Genomic DNA, 18,360 nt, shown 5'->3' on the forward strand with positions numbered 1-18,360 from the left:
GCCAGGTACAGGGCTGTCCCAGCACATAGTAAGTTAAGTAAGTCATCAAAAACATCTGAAAGTGATGCTTGCACCCCCCACACGCCGTTTTTTGGTTTATATCGATACTTTTTTCAGAAAAGTGATGCCAAATGAGTAGTGTGTGAGTATCGATATATCGATACCACAGGATCGATACGCACATCCCTAATAGTAATGTCGTAATTCAGCTCTGAGTGTGACACTTAAGATTCAGTCCTACACTTCGCTGAAAGTGTGAGTAAGACGCTTGATAACTAACTTTTAAGTGCAGCTTTCAGCGAAGAATTTATTTACTCTTAAGTCAACTCTTAGCAGACTTCTTAGGAGTCATTCTAAGAAGCTTGATAAGTACGGCCCCAGGTTCCACTGTACTGTTGCAAAAATGGTCGCTGAGATGTGAGGGACAGACTCACTTTATTCAGATACTTTAACTTGAATAATTCATCTGTTATTGGGTCATACAGGAGGAGATGGAGAGCACCACAAAGACCCTCCAGGACAAATGTGAGAAACTTCAAAAAGAGGTGGCCCAAAGACAGGGGGAAGTCAGGTATTCATTTTCTCATATGCACATATTTTCTCTTTTGGTGTTTTTTATTTTTTTTAAAAAAGGGCCTGCGCAGCTATTAATTATGTATGAAACGTTTTGGGGAGATTGTGTACTTGCTGCGTGTTTCCACAGAAGTCTGATGGACGATATGGCAACCCATCAAACGCAGTTATTGCAGGAACAGAACGAGCTGGAAGACGTGAGGAAAATCATTGAGCTCAAAGAGGTGTGTGTACGAGACAGCGAGCAGGCATTGCTTCCATCCCGCCATTAATAAAAGAACAAATCTGCCTCCTCTCTCTCTCTCCTCTGTGTGTTGCAAGGCCGAGAAAGCTCAGCTCCTCGCCGCACCTGAGCAGATTTTAAAAGAGATTGGAGGGAAACGCTCCAAGGGAGAGTGAGTGCAGGAGACAACTCTCACAATCCAATAATTGCAGGAAATGTTCCAAACGCCCGGGATATAAACTCTAAATGAGCCGCTTAGACTGCAGTACAAGAAAACAGAAATGGCTCAATTTGTTACTTGATGCACACTTCCACATTGCCCTAGACTATCAAACTGTTCATTAAAGCAGGTAACAATACGGCGGTGCCTAATAAAACATTTTCTTCAATCTACAGTGATGTTTCAAATTGAAGGTGTGAAGTTGTAATAGCCGTGAGTACCAAGAGTGAAGTAGTTTCTTAGTTTTCTTTCTTTTTAGAGCCGCAGTGAAGGTGCTGGAAGGGATGGACGCCGAGGTTTCCGACATAAAGCGGCAGGCCAGGGAGGTGAAGGAGCACAACCGCCTCCTCGGGGCACAAAAGGAGGAGCTCGCCAAGGAGCTGGAGGCTCTCAAGGCTCAAGTGGAGGCCTTTGAGAGGAGGTGCGGGCAGCTGGAGAAAGAGCAGGAGGTCAGCAGGGAAGAGGAGGCGGAGCTACTGGGGCACAGGTACGATTGTTGAGTGCCGGGATCGACACTGCCGGAAAAGTATTCAATAAAACAAATGTCCTTCTGGTAAATCAGGGGTGTCCAAAGTGCGGCCCGGGGGCCATTTGTGGCCCGCAGGTCATTTTTTAACGGCCCCACGGCACATTTTAAAAATACGATTGAAAACAATTAAAAACATGATAAGTGGTATAAAAGAGCAAACAGGTGAAATGTAACAAGAAAATGTCGCAATTTATACTCTTTCTTTTCTTTCTTTCTTTCTTTTAGTTTATTTGGAACATGAACACATTTACATCATAATACATCACACAATTTCATATCCTTTCATTTACATCATGCCCGAAAAGGAGTAGGAAGAAGCAAAGCTTATTTAATCCTACCCCTTTCCCACTTCAAAGCATTTACAATTATATAAAATCATTTACTGACCTTTTTATATAATAAAATAACATCTATGAATTAGTATATACAACAGTTTGTAATATGTAATTAATTAATTCAGTCATTATTAACAATATTTTAAATAAGGTTGGAAGTTTTTCTCATAATTCTTCTTCTTTGTACTTTGTAAGCACTATTAATTTAAACAACCTCTTAAACTGGATCATGTCAGTACAATTTTTAACTTCTTTACTTAATCCATTCCATCATTTAATTCCACATACTGTTATGCTAAAAGTTTTAAGTGTTGTACGTGCATATAAATGTTTTAAATTATTTTTTCCTCTAAGGTTATATTTCTCCTCTTTAGTTGAGAAGAAATGTTGTACATTCTTTGCTAGCAGGTTATAGTTTGCTTTGTACATCATTTTAGCTGTTTGCAATTTTACCAAATCACCAAACTTTAATATTTTTGACTTAATAAATGAAGGGTTTGTATGTTCTCTATATCCAACATTATGTATTATTCTAACTGATCTTTTTTGTAACATGGTTAGCGAATGTAGCGCACATTTGTAGTTATTTCCCCATATTTCTGCACAATAACTCAGATATGGTAACACTAGTGAGCAGTAGAGAATATGAAGTGATTTTTGGCCCAGGACGTGTTTTGTTTTATTCATTATTGAAATGTTTTTTGCTACCTTATGTTGTATGTTTTGTATATGAGATTTCCAGTTCATTTTATCATCTATTAATACTCCCAAAAATCTGGTTTCTTTTACCCTTTCGATGTCTACTCCGTCTATTTGTATTTGCGTATGATGCTCTTTCCTACTATTACCAAATAGCATTATTTTAGTTTTACTGAGATTCAAAGATAGTCTGTTTTTGTCAAACCATCTTTTTAATTTGTTCATTTCTTCTGTTATTATTTGTATTATCTTCTGTGTGTTCTCTCCTGAACAGAAAGCAGTTGTATCATCTGCAAATAAAACTAACTTTAAGTCCTTTGTAACTTTACAAATGTCGTTTATATAAAGATTAAACAACTTTGGTCCCAGTATTGATCCCTGCGGCACACCACAGGATATATCTAGCCGTGTTGACATATGTTCACCCATCTTCACATATTGCTTCCTGTTGGTTAAATAGCTTCTTACTCTCTACTCGCCGTACAGAACTTTTAATCAGAAGGGTTCAATCTCTCTCCTGTAGCAGTTTGAAGCCGAAACGACAAACGCGCTCAGAGGAGATAACGTTTGATGTTTGGTGACCGTTTGTAGCAAAAATTTTGTTTTGAAGGAGGAATAGCAAACTTCCTGTTGATTTTTGCTGAAGGATGTCAATCTATGAAATGTAGGTCTAGGTGAGACCTACATAGAGGTATTTGTTTCATGTCTCTAAGACACAACACAAGCAGTTTTGTCTGAGTTTTCCTCTGAGGAGCAGTTTTTTCTCTGTTTTTTTTCAAAAATTATGTAGAGCACAATTTTGAGTTTTGGGGTTCGGTTTTTTTTTAAATCGCAAATTCCAACTGTCCCAATATGTGTAAGAAGTTTGGTGAGTTTTGAAGTATTTTAAGGGGGTCAAATTAGAGGTCAAAGACGTAAAAAGGAGTGTTTTTAGTAAATTTTTGTCTAAAATGGGAAATTGCCAACTTCCTGTTTGTTTTTGCCCGAGAATGTGAAATTATGAATTGTAGGTCTAAGTGAGACCTACATACAGGTTTTTGTTTCATGTCTCTACGACCTTCCTAGTGGGAGTTACAGGCAGTTACTGTTGTTTTTTCCTAGGGGGCGCTAGAGCGCAATTTTGATTTTTGGGGTTTGGTTTTGTGACTAAGTTGTTTTGGCCCAGTTTTTGTATGTGTGTAAAAAATTTGGTGAGTTTTGAAGCATGTTAAGGGGGGCAAAGTAGTGCGCAAAGCTGCGGAAAAATAATAATAATAATAATAATAATAATAATAAAACCTTACAAATTCAATAGGGTCCTTTCGTCCCATTGCAAAAGGACTCCCTTTGGGATTCCTTTTGAAATGGTCCTGTGCGGACCCTAAAAAATACAAAAAAAAGGGGTATTTTATTTGAACCAAGCAAAATTATCTGCCAATAGAACAAGAACATTTGGCTTGTCAAGACTTTCCAAAACAAGTCAAATTAGCTAACCTCAATGAACCCCAAAATACTTTAAAATAAGTATATTCTCACTAATAACAACTGTACTACTATATGAGTACGTATGTTCTATTGTTTCATTGATAATAAAACAGCAAAGTCCATTTGGCTGTCATCTGTTTTTATATGAGACACAATTGTGTCAAAGTCATGATTTTTTTTTTCAAGCCTGCAATAAGAAATGATTACTTTGAAAAAGTACTTTTTTACGTGTGAGTGTTGATGACACAGCTTTGCAACAGTTGATATTCTAGTTTCAAGCATGTTTTACTCAATATAGCTCATCAAATCTCAGCAACAAGCTGTAATATCTTACTGAGATCATTTAGGACCGAAACCCTTAAAACAAGTAAAACACTCTAACATAAAATCTGCTTAGTGAGAAGAATTATCTTATCAGACAGACAAATAAGCAAATATCACCCTTATTTGAGATATTTCATCTTACTGAGATTTCAGTTTTTGCAGTGCACGCAGTCACGGGGAGAACATGCCAACTCCACACAGAAAGATCCCGAGCCCGGGATTGAACTCAGGAACTTCGTATTATGAGGCACATGCACTAACCCCTGTACCACCGTGCTGTGTGTTTGCATGCTTTTTTTTTTTTATTACCAGAGGGATCCTGGAAATGAAGTTGCAGAGTATCATGTGCGAGCATAAGCTTCTCTTCAAGAGTCAATCCATGCAGCTCAGAGAGAAAAAAAGGTACAAAATAATAATTAAGGCGATTTAATAATACATTGTCCTTGAGGGGGATTGGTGCTCGGGCCCTGGAATGAACACGGATACACCTCGGAATCAACGTACGCGTTTAAACCTGATTAAAAGCTAATCAAAAGTCTCCTGCGGTCTTCAACGTGCTTCATTCGAGACAGTGATGGTGATGAAACGTTTACTGTCGGCTGCAGGCAGATGCAAGACTTCAAGAGGATGGAGCGAGCGCTGACCATGGCCACCGAGCAGTTTAAACGCACGCAATCTACCTGCGTCGACCTGCAAGCACAGGTGACCTACCGCATGTCAGCTTCGACTCAGTTTGCGCCTCAAAGCACAGGTGTGTGGCACGTTACTTGATATTTTCCCTGACATCAGTGGCATGCTTTTGAAATCGCTCAGTTTCCTGTAACTTCACTGCTCCGTACAGTTTGTGAAGCGAAAGAGAGAACTCAAGGGAAAGGTGTCAGCACATATCACACGCACACGAAAGGAAATCGCATTGACACATTAGGGATTCCGCGTATTTAGGAAATGTCGCAAACAAAGCCTTTTTTTTACTTTTACTGTCTAAAAACCTGACGTCTAACTTGTGTCAGGATGTGTTTAAGTGCTTTTCAAATCCAACCTGCACATCCTTTCCAATTCAACCGCAACAATAAATCATTCATCGTCTTTATCTAAGTGCTTGTTGACTATTATCACAGTGCTACCCGCGGTTTTTGTTAGTAATGCCTTCCAAAAGGTCCGCCAAAAACTGAATCGCATTAAAAAAAAAATGTTTCATTCAAAATGTCAATTCAATTGATCCCTTCCAGAAACCTAAAACATCAACACAAAATATAATTTTACATAGAGTAATTATACCGTATTTTTCGGAGTATAAGTCGCTCCGGAGTATAAGTCGCACCGGCCGAAAATGCATAATAAAGAAAGAAAAAAACATGTATAAATCACATTTTTTGGGGAAATTTATTTGCTAAAAGCCAACACCAAGAATAGACATTTGAAAGGCAATTTCAAATAAATAAAGAATAGTGAACAACAGGCTGAATAAGTGTACGTTATATGAGGCATAAATAACCAACTGGTATGTTAACGTAACATATTATGGTAAGAGTCATTCAAATAACTATAACATATAGAACATGCTATACGTTTACCAAACAATCTGTCACTCCTAATCGCTAAATCCCATGAAATCTTATACGTCTAGTCTCTTACGTGAATGAGCTAAATTATATTATTTGATATTTTACGCTAATGTGTTAATCATTTCACACATAAGTCGCTCCTGAGTATAAGTCGCACCCCCGGCCAAACTGTGAAAAAAACTGTGACTTTTAGTCTGAAAAATTCGGTAGTTGTTCTATGCAAAAATACTATTGCTGTCAAGTGATAATAAAAATAAAAAAATCAGATGAATCACACTCTTGAATTGTTATTAATTATGATTAATCACAGGTATTATTTGCTTGCATGAATACAATTTGCTTAAGAAAACACCCAAACTTTTGGATACAAATGCAATTTTGTAGTCAGAATCTCATACTGAACTACAAGTCATTGATTTGCTCAAAACTAGGTTACAATACTGTATTTTTCGGATTATAAATTGTGGTTTTTTTCATAGTTTGGCCGGGGGTGCGATTTATACTCTGGAGCGATTTACACTACCGTTGAAAAGTTTGGGGTCACGTGTAAATGTCCTTATTTTTGAAGGAAAAGCACTGTACTTTTCAATGAAGATAACTAGTCTTAACTTTAAAGAAATACACTCTATACATTGCTAATGTGGTAAATAACTATTCTAGCTGCAAATGTCTGGTTTTTGGTGCAATATCTACATAGGTGTATAGAGGCCCATTTCCAGCAACTATCACTCCAGTGTTCTAAAGGTACAATGTGTTTGCTCATTGGCTCAGAAGGCTAATTGATGATTAGAAAACCCTTGTGCAATCATGTTCACACATCTGAAAACACTTTAGCTCGTTACAGAAGCTACAAAACTGACCTTCCTTTGAGCAGATTGAGTTTCTGGAGCATCACATTTGTGGGGTCAAATAAACGCTCCAAATGGCCAGAAAAAGAGAACTTTCATCTGAAACTCGACAGTCTATTCTTGTTCTTAGAAATGAAGGCTATTCCACTAAATTGTTTGGGTGACCCCAAACTTTTGAACGGTAGTGTAAGTACATACAGATAAGAGATAATGTAGTAAACACACACATAAACAACCTAACATAGTTTATGTTAGTTTTTGTAGTTTATGCGCAATGTTTGGTTAACGATAATGGAGACGCTATATGAAAACAGGGGCAATATTTTGGCGAAAAATCACATCAAAAGCCGAACCCTCAGAAAAAAGGGGCAAACAAAACCGAGGTACCAAACTCTGCTTCTTCCTTGTCCCTTTTAGAAAGTATAAACAAGTCATATAGACCTGCTAAGGAGTTATATATATTTAAAACAAAAATATAAGCTTGTTTGTTTTAACATTTCAACTTTTTCTCATACGATAAGTGGGGGCACCAATATATTTCTTTTTACACATTATTGAAAGTTTCAATGCTGTTTAGACTGAGACCCCCAAAAATTCACATAAAATAAGATTTTATACACTCGCTACTTTATTTGGCCCCATGGTGGATTTTTTTACAGTTGTACTCGATTTTTTTTTTTTTTTTAAAAAGGGCAGAGACTGAGGCAGCAATGCAGGGAATTCTTTGTTAGGACACTCAATTCCACAGACTGACATACTATTTTGTTACTTGCAATGCTGGGTTGACGATAACCAAGACAATTTATGAAAACTAGAGTTGTCCGATAATGGCTTTTTACCGATATTCCGATATTGTCCAATTCGTAATTACTGATTCCGATATCAACCGATACTGATATATACAGTCGTGGAATGAACACATTATTATGCCTAATGTTGTTGTGATGCCCCGCTGGATGCATTAAACAATGTAACAAGGTTTTCCAAAATAAATCAACTCAAGTTATGGAAAAAATGCCAACATGGCACTGCCATATTTATTATTGAAGTCACAAAGTGCATTATTTTTTTTAACATGCCTCAAAACAATAACAGTGCAATACTTTTTCATAACATGGTCACTACTGCCTAGTTTCTCTTGTTTTTAATCTCATTGTTGCTTTTTATTTTTATTCTTATTGTAATATTTTTCTATTCTGTTTCCATTTATATCCCCAATATTTACTTTTTACTTTTTAAATTTGATCTCAATTCTGTACACTGCTGCTGGAATTTTAATTTTCTATATTAATACATTTTTAACTTTCAATAAAGTACTATCTATCTATCCAAACAGCAGCTTGGAATTTGGGACATGCTCTCCCTGAGAGAGACTATGAGGAGGTTGAGGTGGGCGGGGTGGGGGTAGGGGGTAGCGGGGGGGTTTATATTGTAGCGTCCCGGAAGAGTTAGTACTGCAAGGGATTCTGGGTATTTGTTCTGTTGTGTTTATGTTGTGTTACGGTGCGGATGTTCTCCCGAAATGTGTTTGTCATTCTTGTTTGGTGTGGGTTCACAGTGTGGTGCATATTTGTAACAGTGTTAAAGTTGTTTATACGGACACCCTCAGTGTGACCTGTATGGCTGTTGATCAAGTATGCCTTGCATTCACTTGTGATGAGAACAGCCGATAGATATTATGTGACTCGGATGGCACGCAAAGGAAATGCCTTTAAGGTTTATTGGCGCTCTGTAGTTCTCCCTACGTCCGTGTACACAGCGGCGTTTTAAAACGTTATACATTTTACTTTTAGAAACCGATACCGATCATTTATGATATTACATTTTAAAGCATTTATCGGCCGATAATATCGGCAGCCCGATATTATCGGACATCCCTATTGAAAACGGTACAAAATTTAGACGAAAACCAAACCTTACGAAAAATGGGGCAAGTGAAAACCGAGGTAACAAACTCTGCTTCTTCCTTCTCTCTTTCAGAATGTGTGAACAAGTCATATACCGTATTTTCTGGAACGTAGGGCGCACCGGATTATAAGGCGCACTGCTGATGAACGGGTCTATTCAGGTCTTTTTTCAAACAGAAGGCGCACCGGATTATAAGGCACATTAAAGGGGTCATATTATGATTTTTTTTTTTCAATTTAAAACACTTCCTTGTGGTCTACATCAGTGGTCCCCAACCACCGGGCCGATTGGTACCAGGCCGCACAAGAATTAAAAAAAAAAAAAAAAAATTTTTTAATTTATTTATTATTATTTTTTTTTTAATGAAATCAACATAAAAAACACAATATATACATTCTATATCAATATAGATCAATACGGTCTGCAGGGATACAGTCCGTAAGCACACATGATTGTATTTATTTATGTAAAAAAAATTAAAAAAATTTTTTTTTTTTTTTTTTTTTAAAATGTACCCCCCCTCGCCCCCTCCCCAAATTTTCAAACGTTGACCGGTCCGCAGCTACAAAAAGGTTGAGGACCACTGGTCTACATAACATGTGATGGTGGTTCTTTGGTCAAAATGTTGCATAGATGATGTTTTACAGATCATCTTCAAGCCGCTTTCTGACAGTCGCTTCAGGATGCGCCGTTTTGTGGGCGGTCTTATTTACGTGGCTCTCCTGCGACAGCGTCTTCTCCCCGTCATCTTTGTTGTAGCGGTGTAGCGTGCAAGGACGGGAGTGGAAGAAGTGTCAAAAGATCGAGCTAACTGTTTTAATGACATTCAGACTTTACTTCAATCAATAACGGAGCAGCATCTCCTCATCCGTGGCTCACTAGTGCAACAACAACAAGGCCGGAAATGTGTTCCGTGAAAAACCGTCCGACCAGAACTCTCTAATAACTAGGGATGTCCGATAATGGCTTTTTGCCGATATCCGATATGCCGATATTGTCCAACTCTTTAATTACCGATACCGATATCAACCGATACCGATATCAACAGATATATACAGTTGTGGAATTAACACATTATTATGCCTAATTTGGACAACCAGGTATGGTGAAGATAAGGTTTTTTTTTAAAAAAATGAATCAAATAAAGTAAGATAAATAAATTAAAAACATTTTCTTGAATAAAAAAGAAAGTAAAACAATATAAAAACAGTTACATAGAAACTAGTAATTAATGAAAAATTTGTAAAATTAACTGTTAAAGGTTAGTACTATTAGTGGAGCAGCAGCACGCACAATCATGTGTGCTTACGGACTGTATCCCTTGCAGACTGTATTGATATATATTGATATATAATGTAGGAACCAGAATATTAATAACAGAAAGAAACAACCCTTTTGTGTGAATGAGTGTAAATGGGGGAGGGAGGTTTTTTGGGTTGGTGCACTAATTGTAAGTGTATATTGTGTTTTTTATGTGGATTTAATAAAAAAAAAACAAAAAAAAAACGATACTGATAATTAAAAAAAACGATACCGATAATTTCCGATATTACATTTTAACGCATTTATCTGGTGATAATATTGGCAGACCGATATTATCGGACATCTCTACTAATAACTAAAGTTCTGTGGGTGAATAATGTAAACTCACTACACCGGCAGTTTTGAACGCTTTCATAGTGAGATATAAGTTAGAACTTTATGCTACTTTTTATTAGAAATGGCAACAGCGGAGGATGAATGTCCCATAACAAGAAGATAGTGAAAAAGACTACAAAGGCGGACTTGCGCAAATTTTCAGGACTTTTGCAGATCTCAAATACACATCAGCAGTTACTAGAAGGTAAGAAAAGCTGCTTTTGCATAATATTGTAAAACAAAACGCTAGATAACATGTCTACTAATGAGTGCCATTTTGCGGTCCTTATATACACACCATAGTAATACTTGTATCTCTGACTACGGTAGCCGTAATAGTCCGACAATCCATCAAGCGGTGCGGCTTCAAAGTCATACTAAAAACATTTTGACAGATTTTTGAGCGCCGTGTGTGTAATGTTCTTTATTTTCAATGGAACATTTAAAGTTTTGGTGTTGTTTACTGGCGTCATCTTGCAGTCTACACGTATCTCTTATGTGTGACTGCCATCGACTGGTCACACTTATCATTAAACCATGTACCAAATAAAATTGCTTCGAGGTCGGCAAGCACAATCAGAAATGTTCCGTACTATAGACGCACCGGTTTATACGGCGCACTGTCGATTTTAGATAAAAATGAAAGTGCGTCTTGTAGTCGAAAAAATACGGTACGCTGCAAAAAGTCAGTGTTCAAAAACAAGAAAAAAACATACAAAAATTGGGAGTATTTTACTTGAACTAAGCAAAATTATCTGCCAATAGAACAATAAAATTTGACTGGTCAAGACTTTCCAAAACAAGTAAAATTAGCTAACCTCAATAAACCCAAAAATACCTTTAAATAAATATATTCTCACTAATAATAAGTGCACTTTGATTGGGAAAAAAAACCAGACCTTTTTGCTCAATATGTTGAAAAATATTCTTAAATGAAGTAAACGCTAGTGCCATTATCTTGACATAATGATATGCGCTCGGCATTACATTTCTAGAAACCAGCAAACTTATACTAAAAACTAATTTATTGTTCTTAACGGAAAAGCAACAAGGCAACATTTTTTTAAATTGTAATTTTGAAGAATTTATCTGAATGTGCATGAACTATTTCTGTTCAAAATTGTTTGAAATGTTAAATTATTTTTTTTTCATGCTTGAAATAAGAAATGATTACTTTAAAAAAGTAGTTTTATACTTGTGAGTGTTGATGACACAGCTTTGCAACACTTGATATTCTAGTTTCAAGCATGTTTTACTCAATATAGCTCATCAAATCTCAGCAACAAGCTGTAATATCTTACTGAGATCATTTCGGAACAAAACCCTTAAAACAAGTAAAACACTCTGACATAAAATCTGCTTAGTGAGAGGAATTATCTTATCAGACAGAAAATAAGCAAATATCACCCTTATTTGAGATATTTCATCTTACTTAGATTTCTGTTTGTGCAGTGTAGATATGATAAGAAGTTACTCATATTTAATTTTAAAGCAAAAATATGACCTTTTTTATTTTACCATTGCAACTGGCGTTGTCCGATAATATCTGCCTGCCGGTATTATCGGCCGATAAATGCGTTAAAATGTAATATCGGAAATTATCGGTATTGTTTTTTTTATTATCGGTATCGTGTTTGTTTTTGTTTTTTGTTTTTTTTAATTAAATCAACATAAAAAACACAAGATACACTTACAATTAATGCACCAACCCGAAAAAAACTCCCTCCTCATTCACACAAAAGGGTTGTTTCTTTCTGTTATCAATATTCTGGTTCCTACATTATATATCAATATATATCAATACAGTCTGCAAGGGATACAGTCCGTAAGCACACATGATTGTGCGTGCTGCTGCTCCACTAATAGTACTAACCTTTAACAGTTAATTTTACTCTTTTTCATTCATTACTAGTTTCTATGTAACTGTTTTTATATTGTTGTACTTTCTTTTTTATTCAAGAAAATGTTTTTAATTTATTTATCTTATTTTATTTTATAATTTTTTTTTAAAAGTACCTTATCTTCACCATACCTGGTTGTCCAAATTAGACATAATAATGTGTTAATTCCACGACTGTATATATCTGTTGATATCGGTATCGGTGATTAAAGAGTTGGACAATATCGGATATCGGCAAAAAGTCATTATCGGACATCCCTAATTGCAACCTTTTCTCCTACGAAAAGCGAGGGATACAAACATCGAGGTACCACAGTGTTTTTATTTACACATAATTGGAAGTTTCAACGCTGTTGAGACTGAGCAAAAGCAGACATAAAACTTTTCACTGTGACTTTCTGACTTCAATTTCTAGTTAGACACTCTTCCAAAAAGAGGGGCCAGAGTCGCGCAGAGGATGGCTCTTCAGAAAGAAGTGGATGCTCTCAAAGTCAGCTTTGAAAAACAGGTGAGGACGTGGGCGCCGCGTGTGGGCGCAAACAATATCTTTCTGCCGCCTCATTAGTCGTGCATATCTACAACGGCAAGAAACAAAGCGTAGCATTGTCTAAAATATGTCCTTTTCACTACAAGCAAAAAAAAAAAAAATCATCTCAACAGCTGAGAACAATGGTGAACACAAAGCCGTTCTCCTCCCTTGCTAGTTGTCAAGAAGCAAACAAGCCAGCCAGAAGCAGCAGCAGTATGGGATCATTCAGGAGCTGCTGAGGGAGTCAGACGGCCTGAGAGAAGAACTGCATCATCTCCGCTGTCTCACATACATTAAAGCAGAGGAGAGGGGCCACAAGCACCGTGAGATGTTGCGAGCTCAGGTGCAGCAGAAACACACACTAATATTCCACTGACTCAGGGGTGTAACGGTATGTGTATTTGTACTGAACCGTTTTGGTACGGGGGGTTCGGTTCGGTTCGGAGGTGTACCGAACGAGTTTCCACACGAACATATTAAGCTAAGCTAAAGTCTTTTTTATTTTTTTTTATTTTTATTTTTTTTATTTTTTTTTACTCTAAAGCAGGTGTCACCAAGGCGGTGCCCGCGGGCACCAGGTAGCCCGTAAGGACCAGATGAGTAGCCCGCTGGCCTGTTCTAAAAATAGCTCAAATAGCAGCACTTACCAGTGAGCTGCCTCTATTTTTTAAATTTTATTTATTTACTAGCAAGCTGGTCTCGCTTTGCCCGACATTTTTAATTCTAAGAGAGACAAAACTCAAATAGAATTTGAAAATCCAAGAAAATATTTATAAAACTTGGTCTTCACTTGTTTAAATTCATTAATGTTTTTACTTTGCTTCTTATGACTTTCAGAAAGACAATTTTAGAGAAAAAATACAACCTTAAAAATGATTTTAGGATTTTTAAACACATATACCTTTTTACCTTTTAAATTCCTTCCTCTTCTTTGCTGACCATTTATATCAATGTTCAAGTAAATTAATTTTTTTTATTGTAAAGAATAATAAATACATTTTGATTTAATTCTTCATTGTGGCTTCTGTTTTTTCGACGAAGAATATTTGTGAAATATTTCTTCAAACTTATGATTAAAATTCAAAAAAATTATTCTGTCAAATCTAGAAAATCTGTAGAATCAAATGTAAATCTTATTTCAAAGTCTTTTGAATTTCTTTTAAAATTTTTGTTCTGGAAATTCTAGAAGAAATAATGATTTGTCTTTGTTAGAAATATAGCTTGGTCCAATTTGTTATATATTCTAACAAAGTGCAGATTGGATTTTAACCTATTTAAAACATGTCATTAAAATTCTAAAATTAATCTTAATCAGGAAAAATGACTAATGATGTTCCATAAATTATTTTTTAAATTTTTTCAAAAAGATTCGAATTAGCTAGTTTTTCTCTTCTTTTTTTCGGTTGAATTTTGAATTTTAAAGAGTCGAAATTGAAGATAAGTGAAGTGAAGTGAATTATATTTGTATAGCGCTTTTTCTCTAGTGACTCAAAGCGCTTTACATAGTGAAACCCAATATCTAAGTTACATTTAAACCGGTGTGGGTGGCACTGGGAGCAGGTGGGTAAAGTGTCTTGCCCAAGGACACAACGGCAGTGACTAGGATGGCGGAAGCGGGGATCGAACCTGCAACCCTCAAATTGCTGGCACGGCCACTCTACCAACCGAGCTATACCGCCCAAGATAAACTATGTTTCAAAATTTAATTGTCATTTTTTTTCGTGTTTTCTCCTCTTTTAAACCGTTCAATTAAGTGTAAATATTATTAATTATTAATAATAACATAGAGTTAAAGGTAAATTGAGCAAATTGGCTATTTCTGGCAATTTATTTAAGTGTGTATCAAACTGGTAGCCCTTCGCATTAATCAGTACCCAAGAAGTAGCTCTTGGTTTCAAAAAGGTTGGTGACCCCTGTTTTAAAGTCTTAACAAGCTGCTCCGCTTCCTTCTGCCTGTCTCTGTCAGTCCTCTACACAGCACCCAGCGTTGTCCCACCCACACAACCATCTGATTGGTTACATACAGAGCGGAAACAGCCAATCAGCAGTGCGTATTCAGAGCGCATGTAGTCAGTGCTTAGCGTTTAACACGGGGGTGTCAAACTCAAATACAGAGTGGGCCAAAACTTAAAACTGAACAAAGCCGCGGGCCAAGGTTGAAAAAATTAACCTTTTAATAGGGACCCAAACAAGTTTTGCATTGAATATTGAACAAGCAAGGCTTATATAACTTTATAGTGACATGCAAAATCGAGTTTCAAATAATAATTATAATAATTTAAAAATATCAATGGCATATCAAATAAAATGTAAATAAAAATTGAATGCCTCTTTTCTATGTGCAGCCTTCTGAGGTAAATATCAAAATAAACTTTTTCCACAGGCTAATAATACATTTGAAAATAAAATAATGAATGAATCAAACATGGAGAGGAGCCAGATGAGGTGATTCGGGCATCTGGTCAGGATGCCACCCGAACGCCTCCCTAGGGAGGTGTTTAGGGCACGTCCGACTGGTAGGAGGCCACGGGGAAGACCCAGGACACGTTGGGAAGACTATGTCTCCCGGCTGGCCTGGGAACGCCTCGGGATCCCCCGGGAGGAGCTGGACGAAGTGGCTGGGGAGAGGGAAGTCTGGGCTTCCCTGCTTAAGCTGCTGCCCCCGCGACCCGACCTCGGATAAGCGGAAGAAGATGGATGGATGGATGGATGGATGGATGGATGGATGGATGGATGGATGGACGTACCGAACCGAAATGTTTGTGTACCGTTACACCCCTACACTGACTAATGTTTTTGCGATTTTAAAGGCCCCTCTTCCTGTGTCATTTCATCCATCCACAGCAAATGAACCAACACATCCGACAAGAACTGCAAGAGAAGGAGCTCATCGCCATGCACCACAGCAAGCTGAGTGCTATGCTGCAGCGCAGGTGTCACGCTTGTTTTTCCCATTTCTCTTTGCCCGGTGCCAACTTCAACCTCGTTTTAATCTTTGCAAGGATAAGGACACAACCCTATATATGCAGCAAACTGATGTGACCACTTTCCCCCCCAAAAAACTCATTTTGGCAATTTACGACGCTCACCTGGCACCGCCGGCGAGAGCACGGAGCTCTCGCTTAAAAGGCATCTGTTGTCTGCGGACACTGATTACAAGCCCGACTGAGCCGCTAATGAATTGTTCCTTTTATTCCTCAGACTGCTACAGTACGGCGAACTTTGCGACGCAATCACCGAGGAGAAAAAGAAGTATGTCAAGCTAAAGCAAATTGCCTCGGAGAGCCTCGCCGAGTTACTGGAGCAGGTGAAGGTGCTGGGAAATGAGCTGCAGATCCAGAAAAGTATTGTGACCAGGAAGGACAGGTGTGTGCGTAATGTGACATATCTATTCCCTCACATTAGACCAAATATGTTTTTTACATGATATCTTTTCAAGGAACATTACTATAATATAGGGATGTCCGATAATGGCTTTTTGCCGATATCCGATATTCCGATATTGTCCAACTCTTTAATTACAGATACCGATATCAACCGATACCGATATCAACCGATATATGCAGTTGTGGAATTAACACATTATTATGCCTAATTTGGACAACCAGGTATGGTGAAGATAAGGTACTTTTTAAAAAAAATTGTAAAATAAGATAAATAAATTAAAAACATTTTCTTGAATAAAAAAGAAAGTAAAACAATATAAAAACAGTTACATAGAAACTAGTAATGAATGAAAATGAGTAAAATAAACTGTTAAAGGTTAGTACTATTAGTGGAGCAGCAGCACGCACAATCATGTGTGCTTACGGACTGTATCCCTTGCAGACTGTATTGATATATATTGATATATAATGTAGGAAGCAGAATATTAATAACAGAAAGAAACAACCCTTTTGTGTGAATGAGGAGGGAGGTTTTTTGGGTTGGTGCATTCATTGTAAGTGTATCTTGTGTTTTTTATGTGGATTTAATTAAAAAAAAAAAATAATTAAAAAAAACCAAAACGATACCGTTAATAAAAAAACCGATACCGATAATTTCCGATATTACATTTTAACGCATATATCGGCATCGACATCTCTACTATAATATATTACTAACAACAAATATACGAGTAGTCAGTGTGCAGCTTGTATAGCTGTACATTGAAAATGTATCAATGCACAGCCGTTCTTATCTAAATATCTGGCAACACAAGTGAGCAGCAGGGTTGTGTCGGGGGTGGTAGCGGGACGAGTGCTGCAGGAACCGGGGGTGTTGAGGTTCACTATATGACCGTCAGTGTTGGGCTAGTTCAGGGGTCACCAACGCGGTGCCCGCGGGCACCAGGTAGCCCGTAAGGACCAGATGAGTAGCCCGCTGGCCTGTTCTAAAAATAGCTCAAATAGCAGCACTTACCAGTGAGCTGCCTCTATTTTTTTAATTGTATTTATTTACTAGCAAGCTGGTCTCGCTTTGCCCGACATTTTTAATTCTAAGAGAGACAAAACTCAAATACAATTTGAAAATCCAGGAAAATATTTTAAAGACTTGGTCTTCACTTGTTTAAATAAATTCATTAATTTTTTTACTTTGCTTCTTATAACTTTCAGAAAGACAATTTTAGAGAAAAAATACAACCTTAAAAATGATTTTAGGATTTTTAAACACATATACCTTTTTACCTTTTAAATTCCTTCCTCTTCTTTCCTGACAATTTAAATCAATGTTCAAGTATTTTTTTTAATTTTATTGTAAAGAATAATAAATACATTTTAATTTAATTCTTCATTTTATCTTCTGTTTTTTCGACGAAGAATATTTGTGAAATATTTCTTCAAATTTATTATGATTAAAATTCAAAAGAATTATTCTGGCAAATCTAGAAAATCTGTAGAATCAAATTTAAATCTTATTTCAGAGTCTTTTGAATTCATTTTAAAATGTTTGTTCTGGAAAATCTAGAAGAAATAATGATTTGTCTTTGTTAGAAATATAGCTTGGTCCAATTTGTTATATATTCTAACAAAGTGTAGATGGGATTTTAACCTATTTAAAACATGTCATCAAAATTCTAAAATTAATCTTAATCAGGAAAAATTACTAATGATGTTCCATAAATTCTTTTTTTAAGTTTTTCTCTTCTTTTTTTCGGTTGAATTTTGAATTTTAAAGAGTCGAAATTGAAGATAAACTATGTTTCAAAATGTAATTGTAATTTTTTTTGTGTTTTCTCCTCTTTTAAACCGTTCAATTAAGTGTAAATATCATTAATTATTAATAATAACATAGAGTTAAAGGTAAATTGAGCAAATTGGCTATTTCTGGCAATTTATTTAAGTGTGTATCAAACTGGTAGCCCTTCGCATTAATCACTACCCAAGAAGTAGCTCTTGCTTTCAAAAAGGTTGGTGACCCCTGGGCTAGTTACTGAAAACTAGTTACTTTATTTCAAAAGTAACTCAGTTACTTACACCAAAAAGTAATGCGTTACTGTGAAAAGTAACTATTTAGTTACCTACACTGCAAAAACTGAAATCTAAGTAAGATGAAATATGTCAAATAAGGGTGATATTTGCTTATTTTCTGTCTGATAAGATCATTCTTCTCACTAAGCAGATTT

General features: G+C 36.5%; 1 protein-coding gene across 4 annotated transcripts in view; it reads left to right on the plus strand.

The window, feature by feature from the left end:
* ccdc146 (coiled-coil domain containing 146) overlaps positions 1-18,360 on the plus strand; it is a 118,687-nt gene that overhangs the window by 44,996 nt on the left and 55,331 nt on the right. For all 4 annotated transcript variants that reach the window (XM_062066575.1, XM_062066576.1, XM_062066574.1 and 1 more), the window contains exons 6-15: positions 486-571; positions 704-797; positions 895-968; positions 1,276-1,503; positions 4,680-4,769; positions 4,973-5,069; positions 12,642-12,734; positions 12,931-13,098; positions 15,600-15,688; positions 15,957-16,121. In XM_062066575.1, the coding sequence (XP_061922559.1) occupies positions 486-571; positions 704-797; positions 895-968; positions 1,276-1,503; positions 4,680-4,769; positions 4,973-5,069; positions 12,642-12,734; positions 12,931-13,098; positions 15,600-15,688; positions 15,957-16,121 (1,184 nt within the window). The remainder of the gene's footprint in view (positions 1-485; positions 572-703; positions 798-894; positions 969-1,275; positions 1,504-4,679; positions 4,770-4,972; positions 5,070-12,641; positions 12,735-12,930; positions 13,099-15,599; positions 15,689-15,956; positions 16,122-18,360) is intronic.

The sequence above is a fragment of the Entelurus aequoreus genome, linkage group LG12 (genome assembly GCF_033978785.1).
Source record: "Entelurus aequoreus isolate RoL-2023_Sb linkage group LG12, RoL_Eaeq_v1.1, whole genome shotgun sequence".
Lineage (NCBI taxonomy): Eukaryota > Metazoa > Chordata > Actinopteri > Syngnathiformes > Syngnathidae > Entelurus > Entelurus aequoreus.